This window comes from Globicephala melas, chromosome 15, assembly GCF_963455315.2.
Source record: "Globicephala melas chromosome 15, mGloMel1.2, whole genome shotgun sequence".
NCBI lineage: Eukaryota > Metazoa > Chordata > Mammalia > Artiodactyla > Delphinidae > Globicephala > Globicephala melas.
The window spans coordinates 27,702,734-27,719,925 of NC_083328.1; the positions used below are offsets into that span (position 1 = coordinate 27,702,734).

General features: G+C 47.9%; 1 protein-coding gene across 3 annotated transcripts in view; it reads right to left on the reverse strand.

Moving 5' to 3' along the window:
* SNX29 (sorting nexin 29) overlaps window positions 1-17,192 on the reverse strand; it is a 552,967-nt gene that overhangs the window by 83,510 nt on the left and 452,265 nt on the right. For all 3 annotated transcript variants that reach the window (XM_030883986.2, XM_060284206.1, XM_060284205.1), the window contains one exon: window positions 8,289-8,429. In XM_030883986.2, coding sequence (XP_030739846.2) covers window positions 8,289-8,429 — 141 coding nt within the window. The remainder of the gene's footprint in view (window positions 1-8,288; window positions 8,430-17,192) is intronic.

Consider the following 17,192-nt stretch of genomic DNA (forward strand, 5'->3'; position numbering starts at 1 on the left):
TATTTGTTTTATTTTAAGGGCCTTTCTGACAAGAACCCTTAGACTTCTCAGGTAGCGATGTTGAGGAGACAAAGACTCATCAGGCCTGGTTTCTGCTAATTCCATGGCTAATGGGGGTGGGGGGTGGGGGAAAGGGCTGTGCATCAGGCAGCCCAGAGGCAGCATGGGAAAGGAACCCAGAGGAAGGACAGCTAACACTCTGAGTTCAGGTAAGGCTTCCTGGAGGAGGTGGGACCTGCAAGGTCTGTGACCTGAGACTGCCAAGATGATTCTCTTGGAATCAAACTCTGCATATGCTACATGCAGAAAACACGGGGCATGGGACCAGAGCAGCAAATACACCTCTAGCTTCTGGCTCTGGATTATTCGTTTATAAGATGACCTTGATTTTGTTTAAAATAAATTTATTTTATTTATTTATTTTTGGCTGCATTGGGTCTTTGTTGCTGCGTGCAGGCTTTCTCTAGTTGTGGTGAGTGGGGGTTACTCTTTGCTGCAGTTGTGCGGGCGTCTCATTGCGGTGTCTTGTCTTTGTTGCAGAGCACGGGCTCTAGGCGCGTGGGCTTCAGTAGTTGTGTCATGCGGGCTCAGTAGTTGTGGCTCACGGGCTCTAGAGTGCAGGCTCAGTAGTTGTGGTGCAGGGTAATGATTAGTTGCTCCGCGGCATGTGGGATCTTCCCGGACCAGGGTTCGAACCCGTGTCCCCTGCATTGGCAGGCAGATTCTTAACCACTGCGCCGCTAGGGAAGCCCTGACCTTGATTTTTAAAATTGGATTTTAATTTGATGTTATAGAAAAGTCCTCCCAAGAATTCCCCGCTCATTAAATATATATCCATATCTGCATATGTACACTTATACATAGTCCAGGTCTAGGGCTCAGCCCTGTCTCTCTCCTGAGACAATTTTTCTGGCAAGATGACTTCGGCAACTGCTCTCCTGGAACATCTTAAGAGGCCTTTACTGTATTAAAGAGAAACACAAATGTGTGATGTATAATGAGCCCAATTTCTTTTTTCTTCTTGTTTAATACATTAAGTACTGGGACTATTTACACGGTGGTTGGCAGAGTGTCAAATAAGAAACAACCTTGCGTTTATGGCTTCATTCGGCTGGAGTTTCTTTTCTCTCCTAAACTTCTCTTGGAAAAACTTCAGCTTCAGGGGATGGTGTCTGAGCTCCTTGTGTCTCCGTTCCAGTTGGGTGCCGGTATCTGCACTGTCTTCTGGATCTTCTTCCACATGAGGCTGTTTCTGGCAGAATCCTGTGAGATGTGGTATCTCCACAGAGAAACCTCTGGTGACAGTGACCTCCTGCAGTACCAACTCCTGGATTTGGGTGTGGGTTTAGAGGCTTCTGGACCAGGAGGCACAGTGCCATTAGAATGAGTCTGACTCAATCCCTAACAGGAGCCACAGGACCTTGGGCGGTGTGTTTACAGCATCCGAGCCCGGTTTCCTCACCTAGAAGACATTTTTCTACAGGGCTTAGCAACAACTGCACGATGAGAAAATGAATACAGAGCTTCCAGTATATATGACAAGCCGGGCACAGGATGGCTGGCATTACTGTACACAGAAACACACGGTGTGGAGGTTCTGGACGGACCACCTATGTCAGGCTCATCCACTGCTCAGGCTCAGAGTCCCAGCATCCTCTACAGTATGGACGCGCTTATGTGTCTGCTTGCTCCATCTCACAACCAGACCATGTGCCCCTTTAACAAGCCCATACGTAGTACTTATCACACGCAAGCACAGTTGTGAGCACTTTAGAAACGTTACCACCTTAAATCCTCATAACATCACTAGGAGGGAAGTGTCATGACCATCCCTGTTACACAGAAGGGAAAGTGCGGCACAGAGAGGTCAGATAACTTGCCCAAGGCCACACAGCTAGTGAACCAGCAAGAATCTTTTTTTTTTTTTTTTTTAACTCTCAGGGTTGGCAAAGTCCTGCAGAATGAATACATACACAAAGGAATGAATGACTGACTCTCCATACACTTAGGGTCAACTATGAAGGCAGCAGCTCCTGGCTCTAAAAATGGTCCCTAAGTGAGGCCTGGATGGTTCAGCAGAAGGGAGAGGCAACCGGGGGCCCCGGTGTCACCTGCTCCCTGATTTCTACACCAACGAGGTTAAGAAACTGAATTATGGAATCAATGTAAATATCTACCAACCGGGCAATGGCTAAATAATCTACTCACCCACCCTCCAGGGTCCTCTGCAGCAGATCTGTGGTGAGAGGGTGAAGGCTTAGGGCTCTGCAGACTGTCTGCCTGGGCACACACATCAGCCTTGACATTGCCGAGCGAGATGACCTTGGACAAGTCACTTTACCTCTCTGTGTCTCCATTTCCCCAGTTGTAAAGTGAGGTACTAGTAATGTTCTTTTACTCCAGGCAAGGAAAGAGGCACGACGTAGGCAAAATAATGCCTCCCCCAGAAATGTTCTCACCCTAATCTCCAGGACCTGTGACTACATTATCTTACATGGCAAAAGAGACTTTGCAAGGTGTGACTAGGGACCTTGAGATGGGGAGATGATCCTGGGTTATCTGGCTGGACCACATCTAATCTCAAAAGTGGAGAACCTTTCCCTGCTGTGGTCAGGAAAGGCTGAAGATATGGAAGATGTGACTATGGAAGAATGGTCAGAGAGATGCAGCGTGGAAGACGGCAGAAGGGGCCACAAGCCAAGGAATGCAGGAAGCCTCTAGAAGCTGCAAAAAGGCCAGGAAACAGATTCTTCCCTGGAGCCCCCAGAAGGAACCGACCTGGCCAACACCTTGACTTTAGCTCAGTGAGACCTGTGTCAGACTTCGGACCTCCTGAACTACAAGACAATACATGTGTGTTGCTCTAAGCCACCAGGTCTGTGGTATTTGTTAAGGCAGCCATAGGAGCCTAATGCAGATGCACGGAGGAAATGGGCACAAGGACGGGAAGGACGTCCCCTGAACTGCCTGCGTCCCCACCTGCTCCCTCATGTGAGATTCAGCACCGGGACCCCTGCTGGCCCTTCGAGCATTTTCCCTCCTGCTGCAAGCAAGCTCTGCTTCCCCCTCCTTGCTCTTCTCCAAGTGCACTGGAACCCTCCGCCAGCCCACAGGATTCACTACTTTTTCTCCCTACAAGAACCTGAAGTTTGTGAAGGCAGAGACCATACTTTAAATCATCTTCGACTCCCCACACCTAGCAGAACACCCCTGCACTTGTAACATGTTTGCCAAGTGGAAGAATTCATCAGCCTCCGCATTCCTCCAGATGCCTGCTCATTCCCACTGCTGGCTGGGGTCCTGCCATCATCCCTGGGGCTGCATTGCAATCTATGCCTCTCGGGAGCTGCAAAGGCGCTTTCCACAGCTCAGCGAGTGCCCCTCGATTCCTCCACCGCACACTGGCGTATGTGTTTTTAATGAGAATTTTAACGCATAATTTCTCCAACAAGTTGAATTATCTGCAGCCCGGGGGAAAGCGATTTGCCTTGCCTTAGTGCCAAATGAACTTTCAGAGACCGACTCCATTATCCTAGGAAGGAACAATAGTCCCTCAATTCTCATTTGCTCACTGAGCAATAATGTAGACTTTTAGTAGCAACATCAAAAACACATCCTCCACCTAAGCCCTCACGCCAGCGAAATCCTTTTGGACAGCGAGCTCCAGTCCACATCCTCAGGTTGCTAGGCAGCCCACTCTCCTGTCTGCAAAGGCTTGCCAGGCTCTTGCTCATTCTGCAAGAAATATTCAGCCAAAAGTGGAGTGGGAACAACCTCCAAAGATACCCTGAAAGTTATTCTACTCACTTTTGGAATTCAGATTTTTTTTGAATTTGTGCCAAGACCCAGTGAAGTAAAGAAGAAAATAAAAGGGAAACTTCCATTTAATTTCTGTTCATTTATTCATTCATTCAGGCCATGAGTGTCTCTGGTGTGTCAGATTCTATACTAGGAGCTGGAGAGAGCAGTGAACAGAAACAGACCCAGGCCCTGTTTCCTGAGGTTCCATTCCAGGGCAGAGAGATGGACGCTACTCAAGTACACAAAGAAATCATTTCCACTCATGGTATGTGCCAGGAGAGGCTGGAAGAAAATGAAAACAGAGTAACGGGCTAGAGAGTGGCATTGACAAAGGTGCTGGGAAAGGCTTCTCTCTGAGGAGTGGAATTGACCTGAGACCTCACAAGTTGGAGGAGCTGTCCGTGCAGAGATGGGGAAAAGCCGTTCCAGGCAGAGGGAACAGCAGGTGCAAAGGCCAGAGAATGCCATGGAAGTCTTAGGAGGTCAGAGTGGCTGGGTCTGTAGTGGGAGAGGAGGGGGGCACGAGATAAGGTAGGGGAGGAAGTGGGGGACCTACTGGGGGACACCTCACAGGCCACAGCAAAGAGTCCTGAATTTAACTGGTGCCGCTGGTGGGTTTTAATCAACAGCGATACAATCTGACTGACGTTATACAAAGCTCACTCTGGCTACAGTGAGGGAAAGGGACTGTAGGCAGGGCAAGAATGGAAATATCTTTAGCAAGTGCTCTGGGCACTCTGCCCATTTATAACTAAACACATACGTGGCATATGGAGGTAAAAGAAATGATTTGGCGAAGACAAATTTCGCAGCCAGAAACTATAAAATGTGTAAATTTAATCCATTTTTTAAAAGTTCAAACTGGGGTTAAGATCACATTTTACTTCTAAAGCTGGGGAAATATCTAGAAATTCAGGCTAGAAAGATACTCATCTGATGAATTTTAAAAGGCTACACTATGTTTAATATGTCCTTGAATACAGTCCAGGACTGTGGATTCCAGAGTCAGTCATTTAATGGGTCCAAGGCTTAGAGCAACAAGGTGCATGGAACTCAATCCACCCAAGGATGTTGTGTCAACGTGCCTTAATGGTCCAAGTGGGCAAGCGTTTCACTGGTGAAGTGATCCAATCAAAGAAAAGATTTTGATGTAGTACATTTTTCTGGGTCAATTTAGAATCAAAGCTCTCTAGAAAATTTGCCCTCAGGGTACCAAAGCAGGTACACTGAGCAGTCAGACCCAGTTGTGGCCGCGCAAGCTTGGTCTCTAAAGAAGAGTTCGTCGTCGGCCTCTCTCGGGCACTCAAGTCCTGGATCCTGACTCATTCTGCCCTTGAAAATCAGACAGATCCTGAGATCTGTCCTGGCATCAGCCAAAGTGTACTCTGGTGGGGGATGGGGTGTGGGCGAGTGGAGGGAATCAAACTACAGTCGGACCCTGACCAGCCAATTAAAAGCTAAAGGGTCGCACAGACGAGAAAAGAGGCTGAGACCTCAGGACAGCTCTGAGCTGTCAGATTCCTGAGTAAGAGAGGAAACTGTCAGATCCACCCCTGACCATGCGGGGCAGGACCAAAGACCTAGTTAAGAACCAGCCAGTGCCTGTGTACGAGCCGGTCATCACTGCGCCAGACCCACCAAGATGGTACCTTAATGCCAAGCTCATTTATTTGCAAATAGGGCTGTCCTGGGTGCCCTATTGATACAGATTTCACAGGCGAAAAGGCCACTGCTGCTGTAGGTCAGTTCCGGATTGACAGGGACGGGAGGGCGGGGGGCAGGGCTGCAGGTGACCCACCTCAGAGGGGAAACTCCCTCGCGATCCCTGCTCCCGGCACAGCAGAGACAGGCCTGCTTCACACTCTTTCTAAGTCACGGAACTCCGGAAAGCCCCTCCTACCCCTCAGGCCTACGCTTCCTCTCACTAGACCCGAGCCTCGAACACCAACGTACTTAGGACTGGTGTTGTTCTTGGCAACTCTGCCTTGTAAGTGTTGCCTAACTATAAGGCTTGAGGAGACATGGAGTGGGGAGGGCGTCCCTTTGGGCTGCAGAGAAATCATTCAGCAAGTGTGGGTCCCAAAGGCGTCCACATCCTAATCCCAGAGCCTGAGAGCATCTTACCTTACGTGGCAAAAGGGACTTTGCAGAACGTGAGGTAGGAGATGATCGTAGATTATCGGGGGCGGGGGGCTGGGAGGGCACTGTGGTCACAAAGGTCCTTATTAGAGGAAGAGGAGTCAGAGAAGGAGATGTGACTACTATCTAGACAGAAGCAGAGACCAGAGTGATGTGATTGTGGCTTTGAAGACAAAGGGGGCCACAAGCCAAGGGCCTCTAGAAGTTGCAAAAGGCAAGACTCCTCTGGAGCCTCCAGAAGGAGCGCAGCCCTGCCCGTGCCTTAACTGGAGCCCAGAGAGACTAGTTTTAGATAATAAACCTGAACTGTTTTAGGCCACTAGATGTGTGGGAATTTGTTACAGCAGCCATAGGAAGTGAAAACACAGTGAACGACAGACATGTCCCCAGTTCAGCCTTGTATAATTCCCTCAGCAATACCGCATTCCCTGCAGGTATCGTGGAAGGGCTGCTTCCGTGTAATGCTCTCTGCAAATGAGAACATCTTACAGGGATAATATGCTGGTTATGTAGAATTTTGTTCTGTGACATTTTAAGACATTCTGGATGGGTCCCAAGATTTGTATGAGCCTGCAAGTCATGAGATTAAATCAGTATATAGTCCCCCCACCTCTTTTCATTAAGAATTATTGTACTCCTTGCTATGAACAAGTATAGAATTTCTAAGTCTTCCGTTTTTATGGGCTCAACTCTACTTTCCTTCAACAGAAAAAAAAAAAGAACAACAGGTTTATTCTGGGCCTGAGATAAACCTGCTTCATAACTGTTTAAATTATGCTCCAGCACACCCTGATGTGATCAGGTTTCTAATCTGGTTTAAACACAGAAATCGCTGAAGATGTAAACGTAACGGTCAATAACAGTTTTCTCTCTGGAATTCCCAAGTGTGGGGAGTGGGTTATGGAAACTCTTGCTCTGGGTTTTCTATGATAAAGACTGTAGGAAATCCTAGGCAGGGCGCCTCCTCCAGAGACAAACTAGGAAATTCACAGCTAATGGAATCTGCACAAGCTTTGTCAATGTGATGGTGCTTGGTCCCCACACTTCCTGTGCTTCAGCACCACCCAGAGAGCTTGTTAACCCACCCTGCTGGGCCCCAGCCCCAGAGCCTGTATTCCAGCAGGTGCAGGATGGAGCCGGAGAATCTGTATTGCTAACAAGCTCCAGGTGAGGCCCACGCTGCTGACCAGGAGCCACACTCTGAGAACCACAGGAGGAGAGGAATGCCTCCTATCCAAGGCCCGTTTCCTCCCAGGCCCTGAGAAGGGTCCACGTTACCTCCTCTGATTCGACTGCCCCGCCGAGCTAGTTAATACACTGCAATTGATGAAATGTCTCTGTCTCCTACTTGACAGGAAGCCAGGGGTTCTCCGGCTTGGCCGCATCCAGGAGCCACCTGGAGAGCTTTTAAATCCCTCAGCGCGCAGGCCTCACTCCAGACCAATGAACTCGGGATGGGGCTGGGGGGTGGGCAGGTCTCAGAGGTTTTAAAGCTTCCCAAGTGATCCAAAGCACAGCCAGGATGGAGAACGGCTGCAAACGTGATGGAGGACAGAACGATGCTGACCGGCTGAGGCAGACAACACAATGGGGCCCGACGCCTGGCTCGGCTGTCATCTTCGGTGCCCCTTGCGCTGTGACACTTAACTGGTGCTCAATAAATGCCGGCTGGATGAATGAATGAACGCTAATCGACCAGCAAGCATGCGCGGGGCAAGCGCCTCCTTTCTCCAGGGTACTTGGAGAATACATAGAAACAAATTAGGTCATTATCAATGACTAAACTTCATGAGGCAGTAATAATAAAAGGAGCTCCTCTGAGAAAGCCCTGCCTGGGAAATAACTCCATATTCTTAAGTCCAAGTAAATATCATGACAACCATGGATAAAAACTAGAAAACTTTTTTTTTTTTGGTCCAGAATAGGAGCTGGCAAACTATGCCCCACGGGCCAGGTCCAGCTGCCACCTCTTCTTAAAAGTAAAGTTTCACTGGCACACAGACGCACCCACGTGCACCCATGCTGTCTGCAGCTGCTGCCGCGAGGGCGGAGCTGGGTAGTTTTGGCTGACGGTACGGTGCGCAAAGCCAGAATATTTACTCTCTGGCCCTTTAACAGAACAGCCCCTGCCTTAGAGAAATGAGAGGACGGACACAGACGAAACATAATGCGATTGTCTTTAGGCGGGCGGAATGATGGGTAACTGTTTTCTTCATTCCTATTTTTTCTCATATTAGCCAACTTTTTGAGTTAAATAAAGGAGCACATACGTTTAAATCACCAATGGAAGGAGAAGACAGAGGCACCAGTTGGAGAGTTGCCTGGCCCTGGGCAGTGACGGTACCTACCTTGTTTCCAATGGCCTTTTTGGGTGGGAAGTTGTAGGCCCTCACTTGAGGGTACTTGTCCTGTAACTTGTGGTGCAAACTCCTGAACTCCGTGTACCGCCGATAGACGTTCCACTCATTGTCTTTTATCCGGATGTAGACCTTTCGAGAAAAGGAAAGAGCAAGAAAATGTAAATGTCTCTTAAAGCTCTCATTACAAAGGGGTGGGATTCTGGCAACGCTCCCCTCAGGAAAACCAGCTCTGCAAGAGCAGGGCCACACCCCACCTCCCGTGTCACTGGAGGCCCAGCGCCGGCACGGAGGAGTGACTCAGTGTACTGAGTGTACCAATGGGTACACGAGAGAACGACTCCATCAGGCAGGCTGCATATTCATGAACATCAGTTTCCCAGTATCAGCAGAAATCCGCAGCCCAATGAATCTTAGAGACACATTTTTCATACTTTTGTCACATGCATATTGTAATGGTGACGGATTGCGGGGGAGAGACCATTCATCCTTGCTGGCCATGTGTTTCCTCTTCTGTAAAATGGAGCTAACAGCACCTCCTCCCAAGGTGGTGCAGAGAACAGTCAGACATAGAAGCCATGCAGCTGTGCCTGGGATCACACAGACTAGCACGCAGAGGGGGCGGTATCAATCTCGGGAGGGAAGGAAGGAGGGAAGGAAGGAAGGAGGGAGGGAGGGAGGGAGGGAGGGAGGGAAGGAAGGAAGGAGGGAGGGAGGGAGGGAGGGAGGGAGGGAAGGAAGGAAGGAGGGAGGGAGAGAGGGAGGGAGGGAGGGAGGGAGGGAGCCAGAACTGAGATCAGCCCAACTGGATGGAAGGTCACATCAAGATGGATGAACACACTTGGGGCATGAAACTTCTTTATTATAATCAAGATGTGACTCTCAAGAGAACATTCTAGGGATATAAAATGTAAGGGCTATTTCACCTGCTTTTTTTTTTTTTTACAGGCCCTCACACCTTCCAGGGACACACAGCAGCTACGTCTCAAGGCAAAATAGAGAACTGAGAGAGAGATCAATGCATTTTTAAAAAATTACGTGAGTTAAGAATAACCCAGAGAGGGCTTCCCTGGTGGCGCAGTGGTTGAGACTCCGCCTGCCGATGCAGGGGACACGGGTTCGTGCCCCGGTCCGGGAAGATCCCACATGCCGCGGAGCGGCTGGGCCCGTGAGCCATGGCTGCTGAGCCTGCGCTCCGCAACGGGAGAGGCCACAACAGTGAGAGGCCCACGTACAGCAAAAAAAAAAAAAAAAAAAAAAAAGAATAACCCAGAGAGTGAAGTCTCTGATGATAAACAGCTATTGTAATCTGCAATCAGCGAATGTCAATACACATCTTAAAATCTCTTTAACCATAGAAGTAGGCATCTCTAATATGAATGATAAATTCTGCCTCTACATAAAAACCACCCTGTATCCCCAAATGCAAACATCATGTATTTGAACTTTGGTAAGGCAACCATCAACGTCTCTCACAATATTCTTGTGAACATGATGAAGGAAGGATAATTTAAACCAAAGAATTCCAATCAATGGATGGAAGTTGCCGGTGGAATTAGATGGAGAAACAGAGGCCTGTCAAGTTTGTTAGAAGCCCCCAAGCTTCTAACAAACAGACAGTAAATACACTGAATGACAGACATCAAGTGATCTCAACTGGCCTAAGGAACGAGTTTAATGCAACATGATGAAATTTTAAAAGATCAGTGTCAGATTTTACAATATAATCCAAAAAGCCAACACTGTAAGTATAAGGTGGGGGAGATATGGCACAGCAATGGCCTGTGGGACAAAGACTTATGGATTTTAGTAAATTCAAGCTAAGTGAATAATGTGAAAGGGCCACCAAAAAAGCCTATGTACTATTTAGACCTCATTAAAAGGTACAGTTTAACTTCTAGAATAAAGAGGTTGACAAGTCTTGCTCTATTCTAAATCGACCACACCAACTTAGTTAGGTTTTGGTTGCCACCTGTTAAAAGATGAACTGAAGTAGGTTCAGAAAGGCCCAGATCACTTGCTACTCAGTGTGGTCCACAGACCAGAAGCATCGGCATCACGTGGTCAGATGGTAGAAATGCTACACCTCAGGCTCCACCCAGGTGCACTGATTCAGAATCTGCATTTTAAGCAGAACCCCCAGTGGTTCATACACACTTTAAAGTTTAGAAGCACAGGTCCTAGGAGCTGATTTGCAAACAAATTATCAGAAGGAAGATGGAAGACACTGGAGAATGATACCCTGAGTGTCAAGGTGGAGAAAGTAGAGATCTCTGAATTCCTGGGAAGGCTATAATGAGGAAGAGGAAAGACCAAGATGATGTGTCCTGGATGATTCCAGGAGACAAACTTCCAGCAGATAGAAACTAGAGAAAGACAAATTTCATTAGGAAAGAACTTTGTGGCAGCCAAAGCTGCCCAGAGAGGAAAAGGTATGTCTCCAAAGGTTTCTTGGCACTAGGTGTTCAAGCAGTAGTATGACGACTAATAGGACTGCTAACACAATTCTGCAAGGATTTGCTTGACAACAGTGAAGGATACATTAGACCCCAGAAGTATCTGGAAAGGCCTGGCTAGTTGTGGAGAAGAGGGACTTCAGGCATTCAACCTCCAGAGACTGAGACATGATGGATCAGTTAGCAAATAAACGCAGCAGAGCTCACGGGACTTTAATGCAGCTCATTTGGGGCATTCTTTGGGTCCTCCCACGTCACAGCAAGTGCCAGTTGCCCACTCAGTATCCATTTCCCCCCAGTATTTCTGGGGATAGCAATGTGTTCAGAAAGCAAAAAAAAATTTAACTGCGTTTTCCTGTGTCCCTTGCAGATAAGAGTGGCTAATGAGATGTAAGAAAGCTCTTAGGAGAGAGCTGACTCAGCTGACAAGTGTCTTTTTACTCTTCTCTCTTTTTCTTTCTTTCTCAAACGCAGATGTGAAGACGGGAGCTCCAGCAGTCATTTTTTGATCATGAGGCGATCTTGAGAATGGAGGTAGACGCTAGAAGGACCATGGGTCTCTGATGGCATTATGGAGTCACCACACCAAATCCTAGACCATTGATTCAAAACTTGTTTTTTTTTTTAAACAAAAGAGACATATTCACCTCTAATTTGTTCAAGCTAATGTCTTAGAGGTCTTTGTACAAGTGGCTGGATACAATTGTGCTCTGATACATCTTGAATGGACTGTATCTGCCTGTAGTATATTCTTATACAAGTTCAAATATGCCCTGGAGAGTGGCAAATTCAATTGCTTATCTGATCATCATGCACAAAACTAATTATCTAGATCAGAGGAGGTAAACTATGGCCCTGTGGTTCAAATCCAGCCATATCTACTTGTTTAGCTATTGTTCACAGCTGCTTTCGCAATACAATGGCAGAGTTGAGCAGCTGCAACAAAGACCATGTGGCCTGCAAAGCTGAAAATATTTACTTTCTGGCCCTTTACAAAGTAACTTTTCTGATCCCTGATTTAGATACTCAGAAAGTCCTCATTATTGTTATTTTTCTACCAACATATCCAAATCTAGTGTGGAGAGGGGCAGTGCTTTCCAAATATTACCAGCCCTTGGGTGGGCCACATTAACCATCTGGGAACCAAGAATAGTGTTCCAAAGCTTTCCCGGTGATTCTGATGAGTGGGTGTTACAGTCTGAATGTTTGTGCCCCACCTGTACATGTTGAAATCCTAACCCCCAGTGTGGTGGGGCATCGGGAGGTGATTAGGTCATGAGCGTGGAGTCCTCATGAATAGGATTAGCGCCCTTATAAAACAGGTCCCAGAGCGATCCCTTGCCTCTTCTGCCACATGAGGACAGTGAGAAGACAGCTGTCTATGAACTAGGAGGCAGGTTTTCAGCAGACACGACATCTGCTGGTGCCTTGATCTTGGACTTCCCAGCCTCCAGAACTGTGGTCTATAGTTGTTACAGCAGCGCAACTGGACTAGACAATGGGCAATTTGGGGAACCCCTGAGGTAAAGCACAGACCACTCCTCCTCTCTATGTGTTTCCATGTCTATAAAATGGAGCTGATTAACAGTGCCTGCTTGCAAGGCAGTATGGAGAATCTTCAGGTATATAGGACATACAGCTATGCAAGGCATCACAAAGACCAGCAAATTGATTTGGGGAAAGAGGGAGAGGCCAGAGTTGAGATCAGCCCAACTGGATGGAAAGTCACATCCAGATGGGATAAGCATAACTGGGGCATAAAATGTCTTTACTTTAATCAAGAGAACACTCTGGGGGTACAACATACGAGGGCTGTTTCATCAGCTTTTTCCAGGCCCTCGTACCTTCTAGGGACACCCAGCAACTACATCGCAAGGGAAAACAGTAGGAGAGAGATCAATGCATTTAAAAAATTACATGAGTTAAGCACAGCCCAGACAGTAAAATAGTGATAAACAGCTCTTATAATCTGCCATCAGTGAATGTCGATACACATCTTAAAAACCTCTCACGTAACGATAAAAATTGGCAGCTCCACTGTGGGTTATAAATTGTGATTCTACATTTTATAACACATTCAAGAGCCAAATGCTTCACTCTGTGAAAGCGTTGAGTCCTTCCTGCTTCTCTGACGGCCCGTCCCTGGCTTTCCATGTGGGCACCTCTTCTGCCCATGCCTTAAACGTGGAGATTTTCCCAAGGCCCTCCTCTGCCCTCCACAAGTGGTCCACTCCCACGCCTGTACATTTCACTCTTAGCTCAATGACGCTCAAATTTTTGTCTCTAGTCTGGACCTCTGATGTAAACTCCAGACTCAGACTTGATAAAGCTCTTCGTGTCTACGTCTGCACTCGGGACCTGCACCTTGCTCTCTTGGTGAACGGACCACCGAGTCGCCTGACTCAGAAATCTGGGCATCAGCATTGACCAGTGCTGCTCTTCACCTCCACGGCCAAGTACTGAACAGCAGGGCCTGCCAAGCCCACCTCCAGAGTGAGCCCCGCCCCTGCCTGGACCACTACAGCAGGCTTCCAGTTGCTCTTCTGGCCTCCCTTGTTTTCCCATTCAATTCATTTTCACCTCCCTGTTCAAACTCCTTCAGTGACTGTCCGTGAAGAACACTCGTGCCAGAGACTGGGTTCGGGGGTAGGTACAGTGGGCTTGGAAGGCTCTTGCGTCATTACAGTCATCTTACTTCAGGCCCCACCCTTCACTCTGGCAAACCAGGATCATGCCAACTTGCCTGCATTTTCTTAAAATTCTTTAATTCTTAAAATTAAAAAAAAATCCTTTAATTTCTTAAATCCTTAAAAGTTTCTTTACAACCAGGATGGTGCCAATTTGCTTGCATTCTTTAAAACATCCTTAAAAATGTTCAGATCAGAGCAAATATCCTGTCCTAGAAATAGCATCATCCCTTGCCTTCCAACTCTCTCCGAATTGTACCCCCTGCTCTGGGGGACAGCAGGCATTCAAGAACTCAGAATTTCAGAACGCCAGGATTAGAAAGGACCTCAGAAACCATTAGTTCAACCCTTCCTTTCACAAGTCATAGGACTGCTGTGACAAATACTCTCTCCTCATCCCATATCCTCCTTGATGTCTGGCTCCAGAGGGCCAATGGCTTGGGGAAAGCCACCTGGACTGAGGATTTGAATAAACACTCCGGAGACAGGGAAGGTCACAGGCATGATGACCAGGGCAGGGAGGGGAGCAAGATCCTGGTGGTGGACAGGAGGGGATCTGACGTCATCAGAGTGTGATCAGTAAGGAGACGCAATGCATGGAGGTGGCTAAGAGCACAGACTCTGCAGCCAAACTCCCGAATTCAAACCCGGGCTCTGCTGGTGCACTAACTGTGTGCCCTGAGGAAGTCACTTCACTTCCCTGTGCCTCCACTTCCTCCTCTGAGAAATGAGGATATTACCTCCCTCGTTGGGTCTTGGGAGGATTAAATGGATTCACACGTATAATGGGCTTAGAACAGGGCCTGGTACATAGAAGATGCCATGTAAGTGTTTGATAAATAATTTAAAATGTAACCTATTGGTCAGATTGGCGCTGGGAATTGACGAAGATTTGGATTTCGTAAGTCTCTGATCTTGGTGGTCAGCGTTAACATTCATCCCCTCCAATGGTTTGACTGACGGGAACTGGCTGGCTCATGAACTGTAGGGGGATCCCAGAAACTCACCATCTCCACCACCTACCAGTTATGTGATGTCAGGCAAATTGCTTCTGAGTCTCAGTTTACTCATCTGAGAAATGGATACAATCCAAGAAAAAACCATGCCTGAAAGCATTCATAAAAATGCCATAAGGGTTAACTGCTGTTGCTACTATTATTATTACTGTTATTGTTACCACCACCATCATCAAAAGCATGAAGTTCTGCAAAGCGGAGGAAGCACTGCCACTGAAGTCACACCTGTCTAAGCGTTACGATCTCCACCACAGGAGCTCGGCTTAATAAAGGACAAGTATGCAGGTTACTGCTGAGCCTTAGACCAAGAGCTTCGAACAAATCATGCTGTGGGTCATTAAAAACTTTAAATAAAAATACAAATTATCATGCCCCACCCCTAAAAAGCTCCACAAACGTAAATCCCCAAACACATTTCTCAGGAGTACGTGAAAGCAGCTCTGGCCCTGAGACTGGATGGCATGGCCCCTCTAGCCACCGTGTGTGCTCCTGGGAGGACACCTGCTTCTCCCGGGCCTCGCTTCCTCCTGCATAAAATGCAGGGGTCGAACTAAACGGCCTTAGGTCCCTTCACATGCCCCCAGTTCTGGTCCTCTGAGTCCTCAGGTGATTCATAAACCCCATGGACTTCACTGGGCCTCTTCCACCCACATTCACTCCCGTTTCATTGCGGAGACCAAGGTGTTCATGGTATCAGGCAGGAGGTCTGACCTCAGGCTTGAGTTAGGAGGATTCATACTCAACGGGAAAGGCAACAGCAGTACCATCCCCGGAGCCTCTTTCTTGAAAGCTCAGCTGTTTGGGTCTCCCTGCCAAGCAGAAGAGCAGCCTCCTGGGAACACTGGGTGGGGAGAACTGATGCCCAAGGGAGAACCAGGGGCAGAGAGGGTTCCAAGTGCTTCCGTCGAGTTTAGACTGTCCTGCCTCTGCTAGCATCATTAGACTGAGTCCCTCTCAGAGGTGAAAAGTGGCCAGTGGGCATTTCTGGCACCTGCCTCTGTTCCAGCTGGAGGCCATTTGATAGCGAGGGGAGGGGAGCTAGTCACGGAGCCCGTGGAGACCAGCAATACCCTTCCAGTCAAGCACCCCCTGTTCTCAGCTTCTGCTGTTGTCTGGATGTCAATCAAATCCTGATCTCTCCGGTTAGCAGTCAACGTTATGAAGCTCAGTGAGAAACCCAGCAAGAGTCAAGTACACTGACAGACCCAAGAGAGTAAAACAGTGTTTTTCAGAATTCCAATAAGATAAATACCTTCAACGCTAACACTTGCCATTTATGAAGCAACTACTATGTGCTGGGCACTCCGCACGCCTCACCTCTTATCCTCACATGAGTCTGCAAGGCACGGTGTGAACTTGCCCCTTCTCCAGATGAAGACGTGGGCTCAGAGGGGGTGTATCACTTGTGCAGGGGAGGTGGGGAAATGGAGGACTGAACCCAGGTCTGCCCGATGTCTAAGGCCCGGCCCTTTCTATTACAGCACATTGCTGCAGAACCCAGGCTCCTGAGGACCCCAGGGACCCCAAGCCATCAACGCTGGCAACTGGCAAGGAAGGTCCCTGCTCAACAGGTCTGAGGCCCAAATGCCCCTCGCCTGGGCAGATCATGTGTCCTCACAAGAGTCTCCTTGGTACCAGATGCTTCAATTGTGCTTCCTCACTCATGCCTGTCCCTCCAGGAATCTAATGCCATTAAAATCGCCCAGAATTACCTGAACTATCCACCCTCAGCAGCCATGCTTTTAAGCATCTGAAAAGGGGAAACTTTCTCTGCAAGTTAAGTTGTCCTTGAATTATACTTAACCAAACTGTGCACTTATTTCACTGAAGAATTCACAGGGCTTATGTCCAAAATTACCAGGTTTTTGTTCTTGCTTTGTTTTGTTTTTTTAAAGGGCTCACCCCCTCTAAATTAGGTTCGATGGGCCCCAATTCCAGCTGCTTGAGCCGTAAGGATACCAAATCCTTGGAGGAATAAAAAGAGTTGACCTCTTCTAGCAAAACCAAGTTCCCTTTTAAAATAAGTAATAAAGAGACACTTCAAGTCCAATCTCCTCGACTCAGCAAAAGAAAAATAAAATAGGAGGGTGATATCTGTAATCAGGAATTGGGGCAAATTCTCTTTTCTCTCTTTTAAGAGAAACTTGGAATCTTGAGGTTTCTTTTCCATTGGGAAGAAGGACCCCAAGATGCCTGTAATAATCCTGTGGGGGGAAGAGAGGTTAAGTGGGGGAGGAGGCAAAAACCTCGGCCTGGATGAGCTGAATCCAGAACAAACTCTTGTGTAGACAGTCCCTCTGGGAAACACTCACTGAGAAGATGAAGACCGTCTGCCAGGCTGGGGCATTCCCATCAGCCCCCTGTGCCCCTCACCCGTCAGCACCACCCATCCGCTCTGCGGGGCGCTCTCCCCAGCTTCTTTCACCTGCTTTTGTACTTCATCTAAATGGACTCCCACAGAGTGTGCTCCTTGGTGTCTGGTTCCTTTCACTCCATACTGTGCTTATGGGATGTTTCTATGTGGTGTGGAGAGCACTCACATGTTCCTGCTCACCGCCTATCCACGGTATGGATACCCCATAGCTCATACACCCGCTGTGCTGGGATGGGCATTTGGGTTGTTTCCAGTTGGGGCTGTTATGGGTAAGGCAGCTCTGGGCATTGATGCACTTGGCTTTTGCACTCATTTCTTTTGGGATCATAGATCTAAATGTGAAAGGTAAAATCAGAAAGCTA